The 23,855-nt window shown below is 42.9% G+C and overlaps 2 protein-coding genes across 4 annotated transcripts in view; one reads left to right on the top strand and one right to left on the bottom strand.

The window, feature by feature from the left end:
- Positions 1-8,924, top strand: part of Cd80 (CD80 molecule) — a 36,751-nt gene extending 27,827 nt beyond the window's left edge. For both annotated transcript variants that reach the window (XM_005386449.2, XM_013515216.1), the window contains exons 4-7: positions 217-498; positions 4,839-4,949; positions 6,365-6,465; positions 8,527-8,924. In XM_005386449.2, coding sequence (XP_005386506.1) covers positions 217-498; positions 4,839-4,949; positions 6,365-6,426 — 455 coding nt within the window. In that variant the 3' untranslated portion in view covers positions 6,427-6,465; positions 8,527-8,924. The remainder of the gene's footprint in view (positions 1-216; positions 499-4,838; positions 4,950-6,364; positions 6,466-8,526) is intronic.
- A 2,487-nt stretch (positions 8,925-11,411) lies between these two features.
- The window catches only part of Timmdc1 (translocase of inner mitochondrial membrane domain containing 1), a 26,735-nt gene continuing 14,291 nt past the window's right edge, over positions 11,412-23,855 (bottom strand). Inside the window, exons 5-7 of one of the 2 annotated variants that reach the window (XM_005386443.2) lie at positions 17,497-17,575; positions 15,492-15,602; positions 11,412-12,328 (exon numbers count right to left, since the gene is read on the bottom strand). In XM_005386443.2, the coding sequence (XP_005386500.1) occupies positions 12,181-12,328; positions 15,492-15,602; positions 17,497-17,575 (338 nt within the window). In that variant the 3' untranslated portion in view covers positions 11,412-12,180. Of the gene's footprint in view, positions 12,329-14,531; positions 14,688-15,491; positions 15,603-17,496; positions 17,576-23,855 lie in introns of those variants that run through there. The other variant, XM_013515089.1, reaches the window with a different exon arrangement.

Here is a 23,855-nt window from a genome sequence, read left to right as displayed (position 1 = left end):
GGTAATCTGAACAACTACTTGGAAGATAATAATATGCAATATAACGACCATTGTTGATTTCCTAGCATCTTGTTTTGAAATGCTGTATTGCTTTTAATGTTTTTTTAAATTTTTATTCTCTTTAAAATAAAAAAATCTGTAAAAAAATTAAAAATATATAAACCCATACACACAGATTTGTAACCAGATGTAATTATATGTTTGTTTTTTCTCTAGCTGACTTCCCTACTCCTAGTATCACGGACCTGGGAAATATATCTACAGACATTAAAATGATACTATGCTCAACTTCTGGAGGCTTTCCTAAGCCTCTCCTCTCCTGGTTGGAAAATGGAGAAGAGATAAATACTGCCCACCCAACGGTTTCCCAGGACCCCCAGACAGAGCTATTTGCCGTAAGCAGTGAACTGCATTTCAACATGACGAGCAACCACATCTTCAAGTGTCTTGTCAAGTACGGAGACAAAACAGTGTCAGAGACATTCATCTGGCAGAAACGTAAGCAACGCCACCCCTGGGACTTTCCACTCCATAGAATCTAGAAAGAAAATCACTCAGTCAGATCCGTCCTGGGATTGAATTTACTGACTTTGAAATTTTTTTTTTTTTTTTTTCTTTTTGAGACAGGGTCTCGCTATGCAGTTCAGGCTGGACTTGAGCTCACTTTGTAGCTCAGACTGGTCTCGAACTTGCAAGGATCCTCCTGCCTCAGCCTCCTGATTGCTGGGATTACAGGCATGTGCCACCACGCCCAGCTTGATTGAACATTTATAGTCATGTTAGGCATTCAAAATGTGCTGTCATGACCAAGGTCAGTGGACAAGGTGTGATGATAATGTTGCTGGGCTAATTTTCTTTTCTTTTCAAATGTTTTAAAATTTATATACCTAGCAACTGCTGTCCATCAAGTAGTCATCTTGGCAACTCCTGTAATCACATTGCTTTTTAGTGAAAGTAATAATACTTGTCCTGTATAATTCCCTTGGCCCTCTGGCACTTTCTTCTAGTGGGCCCAACTCCTGCAGTGCCACGGTATCAAACCTTTGTCTTCTATCAGTGAATGTGCTTTTTATTTATTTATTTTTTTTATAGTCTTTTTTATTTTTTTAGAGGGTTTCACTATGTAGTCCAGGCTGGCCTTGAATTCTGAAGTGATCCTCCTGCCTCAGCCTCCCAAGTGCTGAGGATTACAGGTGTGCGCCACCATGCTTTTTAAAAACTACAGTTCAGCCAGGCATAATGGCACAGGTCTAGAATCCCAGCACTCTGGGAGGCTGAAGCAGGAGGATCACAAGTTTAAACCCAGCCTAGGCAACTTGAAAATTTAGCAATTTAGAGAGACCCTGTCACGAAAGTAAAAATAAAGTAAAAGGCTAGGGATCTCGCTCAGTGTGAAAGCCCTGGGTTCAATCCCCAATACTTAAAACAAAAGTCTTGGGGCTGGGGATTTAGCTCAGTGGCACAGCGCCTGCCTAGCAAGCATGAGGTTGTGAGTTTGATTCCCGGTACTGAAACAAAACAAAACAAAACAAAAAACAAAAGTCTGATAAAGCAAGTGAGTGATACACTCTTTGAAAATAATACTTGAGGGAAAAAAAAAAAGATTGCCAGGCATGGTGGCACATGCCTGTAATCCCAGCACTTGGGAGGCTGAGGCAGAAGAATTACTGTAAGTGTGAGTCTAGGCTAGGCTACAAAGTGAATTCAAAGCCAACCTGAACTGTATAGTGAGACCCTGTCTAAAAAAAAAAAGAAAGAAAGATAGAAAGAAATTAAGAAAGAAAGAAATAAAAAGAAAAAACAGGAAAGAAAACAAAGAAAAGAAAAGAGGTCAGTTTTGAGCCAAGAGTTCAACTTGTAGGATTTTCTTTCCTCAAGAGGTAAAATTATCTGAATATAAAATATGGAGAAAAAAACGTGGTTAGGTTATCACAGGAGAATTCAAATACTTGAAATACGTGGCTGACTGTACAGGGGACCAGCAGGATGCCCCTCAACCCAGCTCCCAAAGATATATTTTATGTATGTGCATAATAAACAATGCATTTGAGTGTGATATTCAGTGGTATGTTAGCATATGGTATAATTTACGGTGTGGCATATGTCTTCCTTTTTTCTTTGTCATTGAGGAGCTATTTTAGCCACTCCATTCTCATTTATTGACAGCTCTTTCAGTCCTGAGATGGATTTTTAAACTATTTTGCTCAATGGATAATGAGATAAAATTTTCTGGGAAAATTAGTTCCAACATAAACCCAGTGCAGCACGGTATTATTATACCCTAAACTTATCTCTCTCGATAATCACTTATGTATTCTAAAACATTTATAAAAGTGAGGTTTGACTCAAATAGTAAAATAAAACCAGTTTATTAATTCAGGGCTTATTTTTGCCCTATAAATATATCATCATTTAACCAGTTTTAGAATATTCCAGAGGTGAATCAGTGAAGCAAATCATATTTTAGTTGGGCCTTGTGTTTGGAATGCAAGCATGCATAATGCTCTTAGGCAAGGGTCACCAAGATTTTTGTAAGAAGAGCCACACAGTGAGTATTTTAGACTGCGTGGTTCAGTCTCTGCCACCACGTCGCACTTCTGCTACCGCACAGCAAAAGCAGCCATGGACAAGACATGAATGAAGGACACGGCTGTGTCCCAGTAAACTTTGTTCTAATAACAGGCGGAACCCCAGGTGTAGCCCAGGCACTGCTGTTAACCAGCTTACGGGTTCTGTCTTTGTGGCTGGAGAGTTTGAGAGTGTAAGTATTTGGGATCGCAGGCATCCTTAGAGCAAGAGTCAAAAGCAAATAGCCCATCTGTGGGTGCTGAGGGCTGACAGTACAAAGAAACATTCTCTGGGTACGAAGTTCACAGAAATGTTAGAGATCACAGTATTGGCTATATCAACGCCTGATATGGGAAAAACCCAAATCACTGAACAGACTGGGTATATGGTTCTTTTAGTCTAGGCATGATGAATCTGTTAGCCCTTGATAAACTGGAAGGAGGTAAGTCAGGCAGCCCCCTCCTGACCTCTAGTGTGAGTCCTTCCACACAGGGCCCCTCACAGCTGTGCACTTTGGACCCTGGGTCTGACCCCGGGGTGTGTTACGAGGTTTCTCAAAGGCAGAGGCAGTTGGCTGTACCTGGCTCCTTTTCCCCTTCACACACACATTGCTTCTCTAGGCTGGCTGAGGCTTTGGAGTGGGTGGGAAGTGTTTTTGAAAGGAAGCCAGGAGTAAGCCGGAGCCTATGAAACTTCTGTGCCTCCAGGACACCTCTAAGGGCTCCTCTGTTACTTTATATGCCATTCTGGCCTGCAGTGGCCAGCTCTGGGAATCACTTGATGTCTCCTTGAAACCTGGTATTTTAGGAAAAAGGAGAAGGCAGCTTTTCCTACTTTGTCTGTGGCAAGCATCTTGGTGCAGAGATGCATTTTTGGATAATGACTGTAATAGCAATGTGTAGGAATTATTATAGCCCAGGACAACTGATACAAAGCGGGCAACTAGGAGGCTACTAGGCAGGAGATGAGAAAAATCCAAACTGAGGCAGCTGTTCCAAAAGATTTGTGAAAAGCAAATAGTGTCAGAGATATTCTGAACATAGCGAGAACATGGGAGCTGACTGGGCAACGAGAACAAAGAAAGTCTGTCTCTTTTATTTGGGTGATTAGCAGTGATGTCATCTGTTGCCATGGGTGAATGCAGCTGGTAGCTGTGCTTTGGAAAGAATGTGGTGAGTTCAGTTCAATCAGGTGGAGAACCTGGCCCCCAGCCATGTAGTCAGCAGCTGCAGCTACAAAATCCAGTGCCAGAAATGAGATCACAAATATTATATTCAGATTCAGAAATCTGATGGCTTTTTAGGCCTTGGGTATGGATAAGATCACCTGGGAGGACTGGGCCACAGACAGGACATGAGACCTACAATATTTAAAGGACAAGAAAAAAAAGAAAAGCCTACAAAGAAAATTGAGGGCAAAAAGCTGAACCAGAAGGATCGGGTGTCGTAGAAGTTAGCGGAAGAGGAGTCTGTGGGTCAGTGGCCGATGAGAAGTCCAATAAGCTAAAGATCAAAGTTTACCCACAAGCCTTGGTACCCGGAAAAGCGAAAACTAGTGAGTCAGCAAATGTTTAAAGTGTATTTGTAAGTCATTCCAGAGAAACCAGAAAAGGATGAGCTGCTAAAATATCTTTCAGTTTCTATCCTGCCCTCTCTGCAGAGCTTGTGGCTCACTCAAAGGGGCTCAAAAATAAATGTTGTAGCTGCTGCGCATGATCAGGAGGGAGGGATGGCAGCATCACAAACACAAATCTTTCTTCGCCCACCCACTTCCTTCCTTATGCTCTCTCGTGCTCCCTGTGGAGCCTGGAGAGCTGTCTTCAGGATACCCCACCTAATACCAAGGCACACCCACTGGTACTTTTTGCTGGGCCTCTTTGATCCTGCCAGGAGCTGAAGGGTAGATGGTGAAACAAATGCATCCTTCAAAGGAATGCCAAGTGACTCTGCTAGCTTTATCTGCTATGAAAATGAGTTAGGATGCCAAGAAGCCTTTAAAGTATCTCTCTAGATTCTTTTTTATGCCCTTAGTAAGTGCAAAAGTTCAAATTGTCCTTTTCATATCCAGTATCTCACATTTGAGTATGAGTTGCCCACAGTATGTGTCTCACTGAAAAAAGTATGCAAGAGAAATGCTGGCAGCTGTGTATTAGAGAGCTGACCAGGCAAAGAAGAGAAAAATTCTCTGCAGTTTCATACAGAAGATGCACGGGATGGGAGCCAAGCCGCAGGAAAAGTACTACAGCTCACGTTATTCATTTCTCTCCGTAGCCCAGCCGTCAAACCCTGATACCCCTGATCATGAGTTCCCAGCATGGATGAGTTTCGTGATTTTCATATTTGTGATTTCTGTCCTTGGAGTCGGGGCCCTGGTCTACAAAAGTAAGTCCTACCTTTTTATCCTTGTGATGGCAACTCCTGGAAGCCCAGACCCTATCAGTATGTTTCAGGCTCTCTCAGTTTCAACCTAGTCTCTTCTTAGACTTGCAGCAAATCTCTACAATTTGTCTCAGCAATTTCTGCCCACTCACTGGAGAAACATTTCCTGGTCACCTGAGAGGCGCCTGGCATTCTCCTAGGCACTGGAGTTACTGAAACAAGAAATCACTGCCCCTAAAATGCATTCTAGTTTAATCCTTTTATTTTTCCTTAATCTCCTATCTTCTTAGGGACACCGAGGCTTGCTAACTAGTTTGGAAACATCTCTGATGCCAGGATTCTAATCTTTGATTTGGAGTCTGAGGAAAGGCAGAATGGCAAGAATAGGGAGGCCAGAATCATTTTCCTGGAGGGAGAGGAGACGTACTCTAAGCAGATGAACTATACGGCCACAAATGTTTTCACCAACTCTCAATTCTTCAAAACACACTTTTGGATGAAATATGAGGAGTGGTTGATGAAAAAGATGTCCAGGATATTTTACCCTATGGATTTAAATTTCTGACCTATATATATCCTACTTTTAGTCTCTGTAATTAAGAGAAGAGGACCTGCTAGGCCTGAGCTACAGCTATAACCATCATGAAACTATGGCTGTAATCACCATGTAATCATCAGTTCTTTGTGGAGGAGAAATTAGGTACACAGAACAAAGAAAATGAGAAGGCCGACATCTCTTGACTTCCCTTCAATGGGTGTGCATGCGCACACGCGTGCACACGCACACATATACACACACATACACATACACACACAATAGCAAAGCTCAGGGAAGGTACTAGAGCCCACGCTCAGAGCACTCCATCTCATGGGTAGGACAAAGGAGTAAAGGAGTCTGGGGGACTCGAGGTGTTTCTATTTTTTTTTTTTTTTTTGACTCAAGGTGTTTCTAATATGAACTTTCTATCCCTACCCTCTCTAGTTCAGGGTTCTCATCCTCAGCACTATTACTACTGACATTTTGGGCTAGATAATTTCGGTTTTTTGAGATGAGGTCTCACTATGTAGCCTAGGCTGACTTTGAACTCAGGATTCCACCATCTCAGCCTCCCTACCACTGGGATTGCAGGCATAGGACATGACACCGAGCTTGTTTTAGAGCTACTCTGTGATTTAGAGGATCTTTACCAATTTCCTTGGCCTCTACTCTTGGGGTGTCAGGAGTACCCCCTGCCACAGTGTGGCCACCAAAAAAATATCTCCACATATCACCAACTGGCCCTGGGTGGGTTGGAAATCCCCCCTAGAGGGAGAACCACTGCTTTAAGTCTAACACAGCCCGAAGACTTGCTGAGATTTATGGGCACCATTTAAGGGAAAATCACCTAACAGTTTCATTGTCCATGTTTATCTCCAAGAATGTGCCCCACAATGGAGAGAGAGAAGAAGACGCCAGACGGCAGATGAAGACTGTCTATAGTGAACCTGAGAATCAGCAGGTGAAACAGAATGTTTGAAGGTAGCTTCCTTTAACAATTCTTAACCAATTTTGAACATGTCATCATGTTGATGGTGGGGCACGGTTGTCCTTTCAGTACCGAATCTGAGCTCTTTCACCTGTCACCTCACCTTCTCACAAACTTCCTTGGCATTTCCCTAAACAGATCGGCAGCCTTTTCCCGGCTCCCCATGGGCACTCTGCCTTTGCAACCTCTTTCTTTACTGTGCCATTCAGCCGTCTGGAAATGTTCCTTCTTCTCAGCCAGTTTAAGCTTTCATTATCAACCAAACACTGAAGTAATTTTCCCGGGCTACCTTCTTACTGATCATTCATTTCCTCCCGTGGCTCTGTTGATGGACACAGATTGGGAACATTTTGTACCAACCTAGTAACATCATTTTTGATCTCTCTGCCCCTCACTGGCACACTCATCCTACCAACCAATGACTGTGTCAGATTTCATAAAGAGTTACTCTGTCATGTCACTTCCCACTCAAACAGCTCAGGGGCTACACGAAACGCTTCAAAACTTTTAACCCTCTACATTCCAGCTGATCTCTCCAGTCTGTGGGTCTTTTGTTCTCTCCACTGTTCTTCCTATGACAGTCCCCAGACCCTTCATATGAACAGGCCAGTTACACGAGTGGTATCCAACACTTAGAACTGGTCTTGCTGACTCTACGTGCAATGGAGTAATTACTATCTCAAATGAAACCATTTTAAACATGCAATTAGAAAACATCCTTCTACATGCAATGGAATAATTACAAAACATTATTCTACATGAATAACTACCGTCTCAAAGGAAAGAGTTAACATGGCAGTAGTGCTGGTAACAGTCACACTGCTAACTTCAGTCAACTTAGCGTTCTCCTAAAACCCCCTGGTGTTTTCACATAAAAAAACACGAACACTGCAGTCGGAGACTAACAGCAGGCCCGCGGTAGGTATAACCTCTACAAACAGTCTCACTTGGACTTAGAAGTTTAGGGTAACACCAGCATAAAATGAGAGTCTGCTACATTGCCTTTAAAGGAAAATGAAAAATAACCCCTTTTTTATGTTTTGCAAAATCAGTTTCATCGTAATCTGACAAAGCATGTGATTTTTTTTCTACACCCATTTTTATGGGAGAGAAACCCAAAATGCCTAGAAGTTGAGCAATACGCACAAGGTCACACAGATCAGGAGCCAGCCAGCACTCGGACGGGGCTGCAAGCTCCTGCTCGGTCACTATGACGTGGCAGGGCAGCGCACCTGTACTTTTTACTCCTATCCTGGTTTCATTCCAACATACTTGCTCACTTCTTGGGCTGCCATTTGCAGGATATTCCTCCTCCTTTGTTCTGTGGTTAAGTAGAATTTCCCTGACTTTCCCTCTGTCTTAAAAGCCTTCTCGTGAGCAGGGAATGGTGCACATCTGTAATCCCAACACTCTGAGAGGCCGAGGCAGGAGGATCACAAGGTTGAGCTCAGTTCACATAACTTAACAAGAGTCTGTCTCAAAATAAAAAATGAAAACAAAGGGACTGGGGATGTAGCTCAGCACACTTACCCTAGGTTCAATTCCCAGGACTTCAGGTAAAAAAAGAAAAAGTCTTCTGGTCTATGATGCTTCATAATGAAACCATGAATCATGAGTCACATCTTCTACACGAAGCGCTGTGTGACCGCCTCGTCAAGTTGAAGTAACTCCACCTCTGAACTTCTGTATAGCACAAAACACTATCTGGGTTTATTTTCATGATCCCTGTTTTATATCACTTCCTACACTGTAGGTGTGTAGAAAAGAGCAGGCCTTGCCCCACACAGAGAAGAGAGCTTTGGTGCACGGCATTTTGTTCTTTGGGGATAGTTGGTACATAATGAACATTTGCTTGATAAATATTTCGTGTAGTAAAAATTAGACTAGTTCTAAATTCTGTAAGTCTCCCTTCCTATGCTTCAGCTGGCAAGATTAGTATTTACAGTGTGACTTCAAGTTGGGAATATACTTGGCCTTGAGATTAAAAAATATGTACAATTTTAAAATGCTCTCTCTTGCAAATTTAAGTACTCATTTATTCATTATTTCCTCAGGTCCCACCTGCTTCGTGGGACTGACTGACTTCTTCCAGAAACGTCTGCAGATGACCAGGACGATCCTGCCTGTGCTCTAGGACAAAACTCTTCCCTTCTGTGGCTCTGCAGAAGCAAACTAGTGGGATGCTGTGTGAATAGGACAGTAGTTCTGGTGACCTTGATGACTGGACTTAGACAGGACGATTTCTTCATGTCCAGAAGGGAGAATACTAAGGCCCAGGAAAAGGCCCGTACTGTGAAGGCAAGAGCCAGAACCTAGATTTTCTGGTGCTCTTTCGCTTCTTCAGTGAACTACACAAGATAAACTTGAGAAATAACAAATGGTCCTTTTCATCCCCTGCTATGGTTCGGTTGGAAAGGGAGAGTTTAAATAAATATTCATGGTCTTTGGTTCATATTGGACTGATAACCTCTTTAAACAGCTTGAGGCTAGTCTGGCCTCATTTGTGAAATACTCATGAGAAAGTTCTCATGTAAGATGAGATAGTTTTTTACTGGGTAGTAAGCTATCTTCAGAAATAAGGGATGATTGCCTTCGATGGGGCTTCCTTAGACCTCTTTCGTATTTCTGCATCCTCTAACATGCACAGAGCATCGGAAAAGAAAGAAGTAGCCAACTGCTGTTCCTCTGTTATTCCCCACTGTTTCTCTGAAAAGGCCTTCCATAGCTAGTGAACTAGGAGTGGACCCAACTGAAACCGGGACAATGAGATATTCTCATCTGAAAATGGGTGGTTGACAGGAAGGTTGACAAGTTTCTCAAACGTGGTTGTATTTAAAATGTTTTGTTTTGGTAGCTCTAAGGGGGACAGATTCTGCTCTGCAGCATAAGAAATGTAGGTATACTTTGAAATGGGTCTGCTCAGAACTAAATCACTGAAGAAAACGAAGAACTCAAAGCCAAGAAACAAACACCAAATAACCCAGCAACTACAGTACGGAACTAAGATTCACGATCTTTAGATATGATCAAAAGAACACCTGAAAAAGAATTACAAAGTTAAGTCTAAGGAACAGTGTAGTCATTAAAATAAATTATTACTTATTACATTTGATAAATGTATTCTACCTTTTAAAAGTTGTACTTTATTATTTTGATATTTTTGTGATACAAATAAACTTACTTTTAAAAGCAACTCTCTAGTTCTATAATTTCTAGTTGAAAGATTTAACCTATATGTGACTGTGACTAGGACACTGAATAGATTGTGACTAGGACACTGCCAATTTGTCAGTAATTTATGAATTGAGGAGAAAATGCCTGATGGAATATAGTAATAACATGTAGATCATAGAAGCAATACAATGGTACAGAAGTCTTTGTATCCTTGTAGCTACTAATACTTATTATTATGGAACGCCCAAGTGCGAGAGCATTGAACCTGTTGGAGTGATTGCTTTTTCCCTTTACTCACCCCAACCAACATAGATTCCTGTGACCCCAGAAGATATGGAGGTTTCTCCCCACCAGAAAGCAAGTAGTTCATTCTGCAGTGAACACAAAATGGACTTTCTCTAATCCAACTCAGTTCTGACAGTACCCTCCCAGGACTGGCATTGGCTTTCATGGGTGGAGGGCTGTCCTTTAAGACTGCCCCTGCCTCAGGTGCTAATCACAAGCCCCAGGTTGTTTTACTAGTGCTTCGGACCAATCACTATGAAGCTAGGTTCCTACAAGCCCATCCTTGGATTTGATTAGTTTGCCTGAGTGGCTCAAAGACCTGGTTTATTATAAAGGATATTAACGAAGGGTACCGAGGAGCAGGTGCATAGGGCAAGGCCTGGGGAAGGAGTGGGAAGCTTCTGAGCCCTCCTGCTCTCTCTGCAAAGCCCACTCTCCAGGAAACTCCCTGTTCAGCTATCCAAAAGCTCTCCAAACCCTGCCCTTCTGAGTTTTTATGGAAGATTGATCACGCATGCATGACTGACGAAATCTCTGGCCACTAGCGGTCAACTCAACACTGCTTCATTCCCCTTACCAGAGCCTATTCTCTAACTTTGCTCTGGTCTTTTGGGCGAGCAGCCCCCATCCCGCTGGGGCTGCCAGCCACCACTCAACTCAGCATCCACAGAGACACTGTCACTTCAGAGACCCCAGGGTCTTCAGCAGTTATACGTTAGGGCCAAAGGCCAAATATGTATGTCACAGTACCACACTGTACATAAACAAATTAATAACCACTCTCAAGTGGATACTATTGCTTTTAGCAGATGAGAAAACTGAGACTTCAAGTACAATGGCTTTGCTATGTGTCACATGGCTACTAAATTGCCTGGCTGAGAGGGCCAGAGGCTTGCCATGGTTTTAGGTACTACATTATGCTTGCTCCTGGGGACCATGAGTATTCTTAGAGTAGAAGCAGAGAGACCCAACACCGAAAGAAAACACCAGCAGGTTCTCCTCGACCCCATGTCGTAGCCATCTCCCTTATCCAGGGGCACACGCTCCAACATCTCCGAGTGGATGCCTAGGAAGCACACGTGTGGCACGTCACCCAGAACGCCCACCTTTTTATATACAGGAAGCGCTCTCCGGCTTGTCTGGCACATCCGGCACGTCAATACTCTTGTGTTTCGGGGCCGTGACGCAGTGACGCAAGGGTTACTTGAAGACAGGCACTGTGATCTGAAAGCCAAAAAGGCTCCTCAGTGACCACAGAGCTGGTAGGGTACACGTGTAAATGTGCTGGACACGGGGACAATGGGCCCATGCAGGAGCACAGCTTGAACTCTATCATGTTACTCAGCAAGGCGTACGATTGAGGCTGAAGGTGTAGTTCAGTGGTAAAGCACTTGCCTCGCATGCACAAGGCTCTGGATTCAATCTCCAGTAACACACACACACACACGCGCACACACACACACACACACACGCAGAGGCATATAATTTAAAATGTATGGTTTATTTCTGGAATTTTTCATGTAGTAATTTTGGATCACAGTAATTCAGCTGCAGAAAGCAAAACCGCAGCAACGAGGGGCTGATGCACACTTCTTTCCGTCATCCGTCTCCTCCTCGTGCACGAGCTGCTGAACTCCAGCCTGTTTTCCTTCTGAGGCAGCAAACTCCTGCGTGCAGGGATGGTGTTTTCCCGGCAGCTCCTGCATACTACAGCACCAACATCTTGCAAGTCCGAGTGTGTCACAATGTCTGACCTACTTCCTTTTGGTTCAGTTGGTGTTTTAGTTCAAATGGCAGTCGTCATCTTCGATCCTTGCTAAAACAAGACTAGCACCACTATGCACTTAGGCCCTCACCGCTTCCAGGGCCGGAGCACTCCCAGCTGTTTCCGTGCCTGGTTCTTTCCTCGCCTCCCCGTCATTCCCAGAGAACACTTTCAAAGGACTACATGAGCAAACACAAAACCCATGGAGTTCAACTTTCACCTTTTGGGAAAAGTTTTAGTAACTTTTATAAGATCCAGGGTAAAGATCAATAGACCGATACAGATTTAAGTATGAATTTAAATTTAAGGGTAAGTGAGAGTACAGGAGTCCAATTCTCCATTCAAAAAATAAGTCACTGCCACCACAGGCACCAGCCTTTACGCCTCTCGCAGGCTGATCTAAGAATGTCTTGGCACTGGCATCGGCGGACGCGGCCACACAGCTGCACTCAACTCCCCCGGGTGCTTCAGTTCCAGAACGTTCTCAGTCCTCGCCCTGTTTATCCGGTGAAGGGTTTCTAGGGAGGCTCAGCAGGCTTTCGATTTTCTCAGCATCGTCCTGGGATTGATTTTTCTGTAAATTACTTTCGATCTCCTCAGGCAGGAGTTCAGTGAGTTGCAGTCTGGCTCTCCTGTAATCAAAAAAGTAGAAGTTCTCAGAGACTTAAGGCAGTATTTGTCTTACTGTCCCTGCTTTCATGTGACAGTGGAGGAACAAACACTGCTCCCTGCACTTCAATACAATGACTTTCTTTGTTCTCTAACAGTACCCACGGGCTGCTATTGCTGGGGTCTAACATGTTCCCCCAAAGGCTCACTGGGTTGCAGACTTGGCTGCCAACTGATGGCCTTAGGGAAGTGACTGGGTAACCCCTTACTGAACTCATTGGCTGAAGGGCTTCTTAGGGGGTGGGGCCCAGGCACAGAGCAGGTCCTTAAAGGGTCCTTAGAGGCTTTGAAGGGTATATTCTGCCCCATCACTTCTTGTCTGGCTTGCTCATTCTGCTTCCTAGTGCCACGCTCTTCCCCCTTGATGCTTCTGCCTCAATGGGGGCCTGAAAACGGTGGAGCCAGCTAGCCACGGACCGACACCTCCAAAACCATGAGCCGAAGTAAAGCTTTCTGCCTTTTTTTTTTCTCAGCTATTATGTCACAGGAACAGGAAGTTCATCAAGAGGCAAGCCGATCACAGTTCCCACATTACCAAAATGGGCACGGTTAGGACAGCAGCTCTGATCCCTAAGAGATTCCCACATCCCAGGCCCCAGAGTGCTGGGGAGGGTGGGGGGGGGGAGGAAGTGGACAAGCCCTGTGTAAGTCTCCAAGTTGGGCTGTCCTCCTGCCCCTGAACTGGAGGAATGTGAGCACCCTGCCACTCCACAAATCCTCACCAGACCTTCACACAAACGGGACTAAAGCTGTTAACAGTGGGGATCTGGGAAAAGTCAAGTATATTTATGAAGAGTTAGGATCTAATTTCCAAATAATAATACATCACTTCTTTTTCTAAATCAACTATTAGTACTGTATCTTCCTTTCTTTTAAGTGATTATCAGGGCAACTAACAACTTTATTCTCAATGCAACTCAACCAGATTTGCCCATTTCTTCTTCCAGATCCCTATAACCAGTTTTCTGGACTTCTGCTAAGTAAGGAAATTTTTGAAACTCTGATTTCCTTGTATCATTTTCAAGCAAAGCAGCAGATGTACAGAAGGTACTTAAACATGTATTGAATTAACTCTCCTTAGAAATAACACACACATATACAAACACCACTCCTCTATAAAAGCTGTATCTTTTCAACACTATTTCCTCTTGCCAAAATATCCTTTCATTACTACATGGTGGTACCTCAGTTCACAAATGCTTTTGTTTGTGAACAATTTGGTTCACAAACACAGGTGTTTGGCAAAATTTTTTCTTGTTTGCCAATTCTGCATCAGGTGATGAACATAACTGCAGCCATCTTTTCCAGAATCATAGAACAAATTAAGTTCATGAACCAAGGCACCACCGTAATCAGTTATTGCTTTTACTCATTCTTAAGGTTTTAAATCTCTAAACTACTAATCAACTTTTGTAGGTTTTCTCGCTTCTTTTTTTTTTTTTGTACCAGGAATCGAACTCAGGACCTTGTGCCTGCCAGGCAGGTGCTTGTCCCGTCACTTCTTGTTTATTAGAATATAGTTAGCATCTGTTCATCTATTCCAAAATGTTAAATTCTTCCGTAACATCCTATATCAGAGACAAACGGTCAAATTTTTCCTCTCCTTTCTGACTTCTTTCTCAAAACTTCCTTATCAAAAAAGAAGTTTCTTATGACACCTAGGAAATAAGAAATAAGCTGATGCTCTTGTGCTTTTAATTCTCCATAATATCCAATTTTGCTGGCTTTGAAAATTTTTAGCACTCCACCCTAGAACCCAGATAACTGCATGCTATGACCAGGAAAACAATTATTGGGCATTGCAAATTCTGCCCCAGAGCAGCTGAAAAAAAACAAAGGCTTGAAGTTAAGGAAATTAAGGTCACAGAACTAATTCACAGTCTAGCTGGGAGTTAAGCCCAGTTTTTAAGAATTCACTGGCTCGCTCCAAAATCAATGCTTTTCTCCTACAGCACTTAAAGTCCATGGACAACACAACCACAGGTATTAAGAATTTCCATGTGTGTATATGCACTTAACACAAATAAAGGTTCAAATAAAATCAATGGAAAAAATGATTGCCTGTCTACCCAGTTACCAAAATAGCAGCAGCAGCAGTCTTCACAGGTACCCAGGAAGCTGAACCGTGAGAATCATTTCTATGCAGGGGGTACTAGGTATACTAGCCTGTCACACTGATCTTCCTTAAAATCTGCAGTCTGCAGTGGTCTCATCACCGTTTCCCACCCAGGAAGTGATGAGCTAGAACAGGCAAGAGTTGTCACACTCCTCGGCGGCACCCACTGCACAGACAGCCACTCTGTCCGCTTCATTCCTCTCAGTCTGCAGCAGGAAGCAGAAGATCTGAATGCAGAGACTCAGCATGCTCTGTGCTGTGTGCTGTATGTCATATCCAAGACAGGGTATGATGGTCCGGGTCTAGATGCCCCCCACGGCCACAGGAGGTCCTAGGGGTTTTTCAGAGATGGCTGAATCCAGAGTACGTGATGGTGGATTAAGGGTGTGTGATTACCAAATCATTGGTGTGGCACCGCCCTAACCCTGGTAGTCTGGGTAAGATAAAAGGGACAGAAAGAGGCTTGTCTTCCCTTTGTTGCTTGTGCTGTCTTCCACTGCCACAAACTGTTGCCCTCTGCCATGCCACCCAGCCCTGGAGCCAGCCGACATGGACTGAAACCTCCGCAAACTGTGAGCTAAATAGGCCTTTCCCCTTTAACTCTGAGTGTCCGGTATTATGTCTCAGCAACGAGAAAAGTACCTGAGATACACGCGATGGCACTCTTTTTACGCAAGACAAGTAAAGCTCACTCCTCGGTGTGTGTTCCCTTTCGGTAATTTCCTATGCAGTTAAGAACACAGAACAAGAAAAAAAAAATATGCTACCGAGTACATTTACAGCACTTTAACTTTTAAAAGAGTGTCTCAATAAAGATCCTCATCACATTAAAAATAAAATTAGTGTCTCCTAATTCTCCGTAATTAAATGGATTGAAAGACAGGACGAATTTGAGTAAAAGATTCAGTCCAAAGAGACGTTTCTTGGAACCACGGGCAGTGGAGAGCACGGTCAGGAGGGCGCCAGCGGAGCGCCTGTGGCCAGGGCAGCTGGTCTCCACAGCGCCTTACCACTCTTTCAGCTTCCGTTCGTGCAGGGCCTGCCGGTCCTTCTCCCTCCTCTCCTGAACCGTCTCGCCATAGTACTTCTGAAGCGCCATCAACAGGCTTCCCACGGGAGTGCTGCAGGAAAGCGGAGGGAAAGTCAGGGACCGCGAGCCCTGCGCGCTGTGACTGCGAACATCTGGACTACGCGACACCACACAGCCACCTGTTCACCATCAGACACAGGGCGTTTGACAGAGTGTCTTTGTCAAATAAAAAAGTTATATTAAGGCAACCTCCTTCCTGGACCAAACAACAGAGACAATTATGCAACTTCCTAATGTTCACTAGAATTGAAAAGAAGAAAACCTAGAAATTGGCTCTTTTTAAAAAAATCATGAATGAGACACAAACCAGGGCACGGAGGGAGTGTGTACATTTATGACCAGTTCTAGGAAGCAGGTCTGAGGGAAGTCTTCCCAGAAGTGCCAGTCCTAGTTCACAGTGGTACCGGTCCTCCAGAGGACAGGAAACGCAGAAGGCATGCTCCACTAGGGGACCGATGCTATCGTCTCGGGGGTGGGAAGCTACCAAAACATCCTACAAATCAAGACTTTGCCACAACTGTCTTTGCTACACAGCCAACAGTTACACACTGAGGAACTAATTTAGATGGTAATAATTACAGTGACGGGAGAATTCGTTTCTTGGCCTCTCAGAGAGAAACAGTTTTTGACTTTGGTATAACTTAACTTCCCCGGGTTACCACTTGAGTAATTTCATTTGAAAACAATTTTTGCTAAGTGGAAGGAACTTGTATGTCCGTGCACAGAGTGGATAAAGAAAACATGTATTAGTTGGGCATGGTGGTGGACACCTACAATCAGGAGGCTGACACAGGAGGACGGAAAGTTGGAAACTATCCTGAGCTACACAGCAAGCTGAAAGCCAGCCTGGAGTACACGGGGAGACCTGTCTCAAAACCCAAACAAAGGAATAAGGAAATAAATAAGCACGCGTGTAATACAAACCCGCTTCCTCAGGCAGAGTGGGAGCAGCAGATTTGAAGTGTGTGAAGGAAAGGTTCAGGGAACCGTTGCTGGCTTGAACACAGTTGGGCCCCATGGCAAGGAACGTGGGTGGCCTCCAGGGACAGAGCTCCCAACCTGGTTGACAGCCCGCAAGGAAGCAGGGGCCTCAAACCAGAATCCCATCAAGTGACTCTGTCAACAACCTGAGTGAGCTTGGAAGCAGATTCCGCCCCAAAGCCTCAGGGTCAGAAGCTACCTGATCAGCACCGCGCTTTTGACTTCAAGGAACTCCCAGCACCAAACCCATCTGGACCACCCAGACTTGATCTGCAGTGCTGAGGGGTAATACGCGGGGGTCGCTATAAGCTGCTCAATTCAGGGCGATCTCTTAGACAGCAATATAAAACCAAGATAACCAACACTTAAGCATTACTTGTAAAGGGTGCATAGTGCGGCTCTTCATGTGATATTCTGAAAGCACGACTTCTGTCGTCATTCCTTACAAGGACATTTAACCTAAATGTAATCACGAGCAAATAATTGAAAATAATTGAAGCACATCCTGGGTGTTATTGTAAATGAGTAATTTTGAATATGGAGCCGATTTTAAGAGCATTATACTGAATCAATATTAAATTATTTATTGTGAGTAAAATAAACAACAAGGACAATTGTAAGTAGATTGCCAAAGCTACTGCCATGTAAGAGTAAAGGTCTTTCACAGGCTCTCAGGATTAAATTTGTTCTTTGGAAATGAAAAAAACAAAACAAAAAAATTTTTTTGAAGTACTGGGGGTTGTAGCACTGTGCTATATCCCCAGCCCTTTAGTTTTTATTGAGACAGGGTCTCCTCAAGTTGCCTGGGCTGGGCTCAAATCGGTGACCCTCCTGCCGCAGCCTCACAGAGTGCTGGGGTTACAGGTGTGCACCACACCTGGGGAATGACGTTTTTAATAGGCAAGGTATTAATAAATGTACCAATCTGGAATCAAAACACTTACCCCAACAAGGCTCCAACTATACCACCAGCCAGCAGGCCACGTACACCTAAGCTTATTCTGAAAAGACTTCCCGTGACAGCTATTTGAAAAGAAAAAGGCAGAATTAAGTCATCTTTAAATACCAGAATCCCACTTAAAATTCCTCTTTTGTAACAAGGCAGCTCTCCTAAGTGAGCTTTCTGAACCCAGCATTAACACAGCACCACAGCCTCCTTTGCTGACTCCATAAGGTGCCCATACAGGTAGCTTCCGGCCTACCTGGCGGACTCAAAGGAAGAAATCTCCCTTTCTATAGAACTCTTCTCACCCTGCTTCATTTTTGTCCATTTCCCCTTAAAAATATGCAGTTTCTTTCAGTCTACCCCCTTCATGTCTTCCTTTTACAAGGAAAGCCACACCACCATCACCACGCCAACAAACAACAACAAAAAACAACTTCACTAGACCCAGCCTCGCCCCAGCCTCGCCCGGCTGTACTATTACACTGCAGCTCTCAGGCTGGTCTGCAGCACAGGCTTTGGCCTACAGTGCCACCTGGTGGCTGGACGGGGGATGCACCTCTTCCTTTCCACTGAGACTGCTTATCATTCTCATCCATTTTCCTCTGCGCACTACGCGACCAATGCCATCTTGGGGATAACATTTTTTAAAGAACATTTGAAGCAAAAAGATAACATTCGGGGTATTCTTTAAATATTATATATTCATTCCAAAAATCTTCTAAATTAACAAGAACAAAAATCACCTTTAATCTAATTACTCAGAAAGTCATGCATTGGTGTCTGTTTTAAAAATTTTTTTAGAAAAATGGGAGATGGACATATTAAACTTTATTGTATCTGAACATATTATTACATTTTATATCACTGAACTTTCTCCCATATGAGTCTACTGCATGAATGTAATTTTTATTCAGTATACATTTTTTATTTATGGATGTTATAAAGATTTAATGACAACTCCTGCACCTAAATCTTTATACACTTGATTGTTTCTTTAGAGTAAACTCACTGAAATGGTATTTCTGGCACAAAGGGTATGAACATTTCTACGGCTTCTGACTTAAAATCTCCAGATTGTCATTTAAAAAAAAACTCCATGAAGTTATTTTCCCACTAAAAATATGCAAGTGCATACTTTTAGTTTACCGTTTCTGATTCAATAGGCCAAAAATGATACTTACTATGCTTCTCTGATAGGACAGAAAGGCAGTTGTTCTCCCAGAAGTTTACAAGTTAAGCAGTGCCACTGTGTTTCCTCAAAAATAAGGCCTAGCCAGGGATTTAGCTCAGTGGTACAGCGCCTGCCTGTCAAGCATGAGGTCTTGAGTTTGATTCCCAGTACCCCTCCCCACAAAAAAAGGAAAAGAAAATAAGACCTAGCTGGCAATAATCAGCCTTGAAAACTATAGAGATCAAAAAGCCAGTTATCCCACCCTTGCCTGACCAGCCCTCACTGTTCTCTGGTTTGGTGACTATCTGTAGGCAAGCCCGGCAAGGACAGGCTGGCTGGGGCTGGCATTTTTGATCTCTGGTTTTTGAGGCTGATTATTTCCAGGGAAAGAGAGTACGGATGTGAATTCCAATTAAGGTACTATTTTATATCTATCTATCTGTATATATCTACATCTAACTATCTATCTACCTATCTGGTTTTTTTCTTTTTTTTTTTTTTTTGGTTTTTCTCCGGTACCGGGAACCGAACTCACGACCTTGCACTTGCCAGGCAGGCGCTTTGCCGCTGAGCTAAATCCCCAGCCCCTGGTTTTTTTCTTAACAGTACTAATGATTGAATGCTGGGCTTTGTGCAAGCGAGGCAACTGGTCTGCCACCGAAGCACACCCCAACCAACATCTTCGCCCTTTTCTGAGACAGGGTTTAAGTTGCCCAGCTGGCCTTGTACCTGCAATCCTCCTGCCCGTCTTCTGTGCAGCTGGGATCATAGGCATACACCACCAGGCCTGGCTATTAGGGTTTTTATTGATTACCTGCACACATGACACTTAATGTGTACATTCAATGTCTTCTGTAGTATTTAGAACATAGATAAGTTAAAACTTTTTGAGGCTAAGCCTAATAATTTCCTATATAGCTTAATTTTTGGTTTGAAAAACAGATATGTAATGTACATATATACACACATTTAATATCTTTCCACTCAGAAATCTGATACACAATTTATATTTTTCTACTTGTATCTTGTAGATTTTTTTTAAACACAAGCACTTTGATTAGTCTTAATTTATTTTGTCATATTGGACATGGTTATAATTTTCTAAGCAGTTAATAAGTGTTTCAGTCTGTAATTATTCTTGTTTTGTTCCTGATCTTTGAAGTCTTTAGGGGTATTCTGTCAATACCCCCCTTGTTCTAATCAATGTAATTTCACATGCATGTGAGCTTCTGGCAGTTGTAAGATCCTCTCATTGTTTATGAAAATGCTTTGCTCATGGGGTCAGCATTTTAGATAGGCTTTAGACACTGTATCAAGTTCTTTTTTTAAAAAAATCTATAGTTCCCACTTGAACTGCCTTCAATTTTTAAAGTAGGACAATACTGAGTTAACTGTAAACTGTTTCCCTATTTTTACTATTCTTTTATAACTTGTAATTTTCTTCATAGAAGTACATTTACTAAATTTATTTATGTTCATCCTTATTACTCTTACAGAAGTAACTATTTTTCAAAGAATTTCTGGGATATAAAAAGGCTATTTCTCTATTTATACTTTTCTGATTAGTATTAATAAATTTTCAAGCAACCTTTTAAAATAGTCTCTGTAAATACAATTTTGTTTATTCTGAAGTGGTGCTTTCCCCCTCCTGCGTCAATGCAATTTTAGCGTTTTTTATGCCACGAAGTTGATTTAAATGTAGAACTCGGGGGGCTGGGGATTTAGCTCAGCGGCACAGCGCCTGCCTGGCAAGTGTGCCATCGTGAGTTCGATTCCCGGTACCAGAAAAAAAACAAAAACAAAAAATAAATAAATAAATAAATAAATAAATGTAGAACTCGGTGACTTTTAGTAAGGAGATTTAGAGTGCAGTCGTCACCACAATTCAGTTCTCGCACGTTTCCGCCCTCACACGGAGACCCAGCGACCATGCGCAGTTCCTCCTGGTTCCCAGCTCATCTCCGGCCATCACTACCCCACTGTTCCGCTCAAGGACCTGCCTGTTCTGGACATTTTATATGACTGGACTCACACATTGTCGTCTTTTGTGCCTGGCTTCTTTCACTTAAGGAGGTTTTTAAGGTTTATATGTGGCAGCACCTGTAAATTCGGTTCCTTTTTATTGCTGAAAATACCCCACTGAGTGCAAATACCACATCACATTCACTAGCCAAAAACATGCGATGCTTCCAATTTGGGCTACCAGGAACAATGCCGGTACACAAATCCACACATAAACCTTTGTGTGGGCATAGTTTCACTTCTCTTGAGTAGATTCTTAGGCAGAGATTGTCAAGTTGCATGGTAAATTACGCTTAACTTACCAAGGAGCTGCTAAACTCTATTCCAAAGTGAATGCAGCACTTCAAGCTCCACTAACAAGCTGCAGGCAGTTTCACCGCGTCGCCATCAACGCTTGTCTTTTTTGTGAGTACAAGTGGTGCCTCATTGGTTTAATTTAATATTCCTAATGACTAATGACGTTGAACATCTCTCTGTTTGCTTCTATAGCTTCTATACTGAAATGTCTAGTGAAACTTTTTGCCAGTCTTTAACTGGGTTGTCTTCCTGTTGCTGAGATGTTAAAGAGTTCTTTCTATAAACTAGACGCAAGTCTTTATTTTCAAGTATTTCCTCCCAATCTGGTTTATTGTTCTATTTTCTTAATAATGCATTTTTTTGAAATGTAAAATTTAAACATTTTGATGAAATCCAACTTTTTTTTGGGGGGGGGGCTACCAGGAATCGAACTCATGACCTTATACTGGCCAGGCAGGTACTTGTGCCACTGAGCTATATCCCTGGCTGAAATCTAACTTATTAATCTTTTTAAATGGCTGTACTATTTTAAATTTTTGCTTAAGCAAAGGTCACAAAAACTTATTCCTGTATGTTCTTTCCACAGGTTTATAGTCTTGGCTTTTATATTTAGATCTTTGATTCTTTTGTTAATTTTTATGTACAGTAGGAGGTGACGGTCAAAGTTCACTTCCGGTTCTCTAGCAGCATTTTGTAAGAGGGCCACTCTCCCTTACCCTTTTGCTAATTAAACTGCTTTGCACTTTTTTGGAGACCAACTTACCATAAATATAAGAATAGATTTCTGGACTCTTTCTGTCGCACTCATTTATACTTCTACCCTAGGTCAAAACCATAGTGTTTTGATTACTGCAGTTTTGTAGTTAAATTTTGAAACTGAGAAGTTCACATCCTCCAACTTCATTTTTTCTTTTTCAAAATTATTTTGGCTCTGCTCCTTGTTTTTCTTTTTTTTTGGGGGGGGGGGGTTTCTCCGGTACCGGGAACCAAACTCACGACCTTGCACTTGCCAGGCAGGCGCTTTTTGCCGCTAAGCTAAATCCCCAGCCCCTTGTTTTTCTAAATAAATTACAGAATCAACTTGTGAATTTCTGCAAAAAATACTTTAAGCCAGCTGAGATTTTGATGGGTACTGATCTGTAACAGTCTGATGGGAGCTGCCCTTTTAATAATTCTGAAGTTTCATATCCATTAAAATGGAGTCACTCCCCATTTTTTTAATGATGTTTTATAATTTTCTATATACAAGTCTCACATTTCTTTAGTTGAAAATATTCTTAAGAATTATATTCTCTTTAATGCCATTTGAGATAGAATTTTGTTAACTTCATTTCCAGATTGTTGTCTGCAGTTATAGTGGATACATTATTTTCTCAAGACCTTGCTGAACTTGTTTACTAGTTCCAGTGGATTTCTTCACTCACTCAGATTTCCTACACATACAGGGTGTTGTGACCACTTCCTAAAGAGTAAGTCCCCTCACCCAAAAGCTGGATCAGATAACTTGCACTACGAAGTTATGAAAAGGCTTATTACACATATAAAGCTTACTGGGGTGTCCAAGGCAGGTACCCAAGCATGGCGGGAGACAGCCAGATGGGTTTTACTGTGGTCAGATGGCAGGGCTAGAGCGAGGGTCCCTCCACGTACACCAGAGCCTGGATGTGACACCAGTAAAGGCACCCTAAGCACTGGGCTTTCTTATCAGCTCGCCAGGATGCAGGTTAACAAGAAAAGGGGAGACTCTCAGTTTCTGGTCTGGCATCTACGCTTGGATTTTCTCATTCTACCCTAATAAGGAAAACGCTGAACACACTGAAAACCCAGTAACTCTTCTTAGCTCTGTCGGACAAGGGCAGTGACAAGGTAAACCGCTGCCCTCACAACTGGGGAGGGCGACAGATGAATACCAACTATTGCAACTGTTCTTACAGCAGAACAGACGCTCCTGGAGCAGCGGGAACCAGTACTGGGCAAGAATACCTGGCCTGTCAGTGGAAAGCTGCTGGGGCTCACTGTAGGGAAGTCTGAGAGATAAGAACTCACGGGACCAACTCAGAGGCCCCCACACTTTGTTGGGTTTTATCTCCAGGAGCTCTACTAACTTTTCACGGTGAAGGTCTAAAAAACCTTGCATATTTTGAACTACATCAGAGTGTGTTTTCTGAGCAAGGGCCACCCTCAAGCAATTTTACATGCCTAACTACTGAGGTTTTATAGAGGGAAACGGTCGACCCTAACCTGCTCCAGGTTTCCATGCAGGAGAAGGGAAATACCCAGTTCCAGCCCACTCTCACCGTCCTGTCCCACCTAAGAAAAACCGCAAAGCGTCTGTGGAAGGAACAGGCCAGAGGCGCAGGCGTGCTAAGACTGAGACCTAATCATAGCAGTACAGAAGACCTTTCCTAAGCACACCTTGCCACCATGTACTAAGGCTCTACTTGCTATAATCCCCTTCATCTCGCACATCATGTCTGGCTATCAGGAAGAAATTACAAGGCAAACTAAAAGCCAAAAGTCCATTTGAAGAGACAGAATATCAGCAATAGACTCAGATGTGGCAGAGATGTAGGAATTACCAGGCCAAAAATTTAAAACAACGATGACCAACGTGCTAAGGGCTCTTCAGGATAAAACAGACAACACGCAAGAACAGATGTGCCATGTAAGCAGAGATGGAAAATTTTAAAAAGAACCAAAGAGAAATGCTAACGATCAAAAACAGTGTAACAGTAATACAGAATGTCTTTGATGGGCTCAGTCGTAGACAGGACACACAGCTGAGGGAAGAATAGCTAAGCCTGAAGATGTAGCAATAAAAACTTCCAAATCAGAAAAACGAAGAGAAAGGACGAGAATGAGGAAGA

Source organism: Chinchilla lanigera, unplaced genomic scaffold, assembly GCF_000276665.1.
Source record: "Chinchilla lanigera isolate Chin_1 unplaced genomic scaffold, ChiLan1.0 scaffold00026, whole genome shotgun sequence".
Lineage (NCBI taxonomy): Eukaryota > Metazoa > Chordata > Mammalia > Rodentia > Chinchillidae > Chinchilla > Chinchilla lanigera.
The sequence above is the reverse complement of the archived record's forward strand: the minus strand, read 5'-3'. Positions and strand labels throughout refer to the sequence as shown.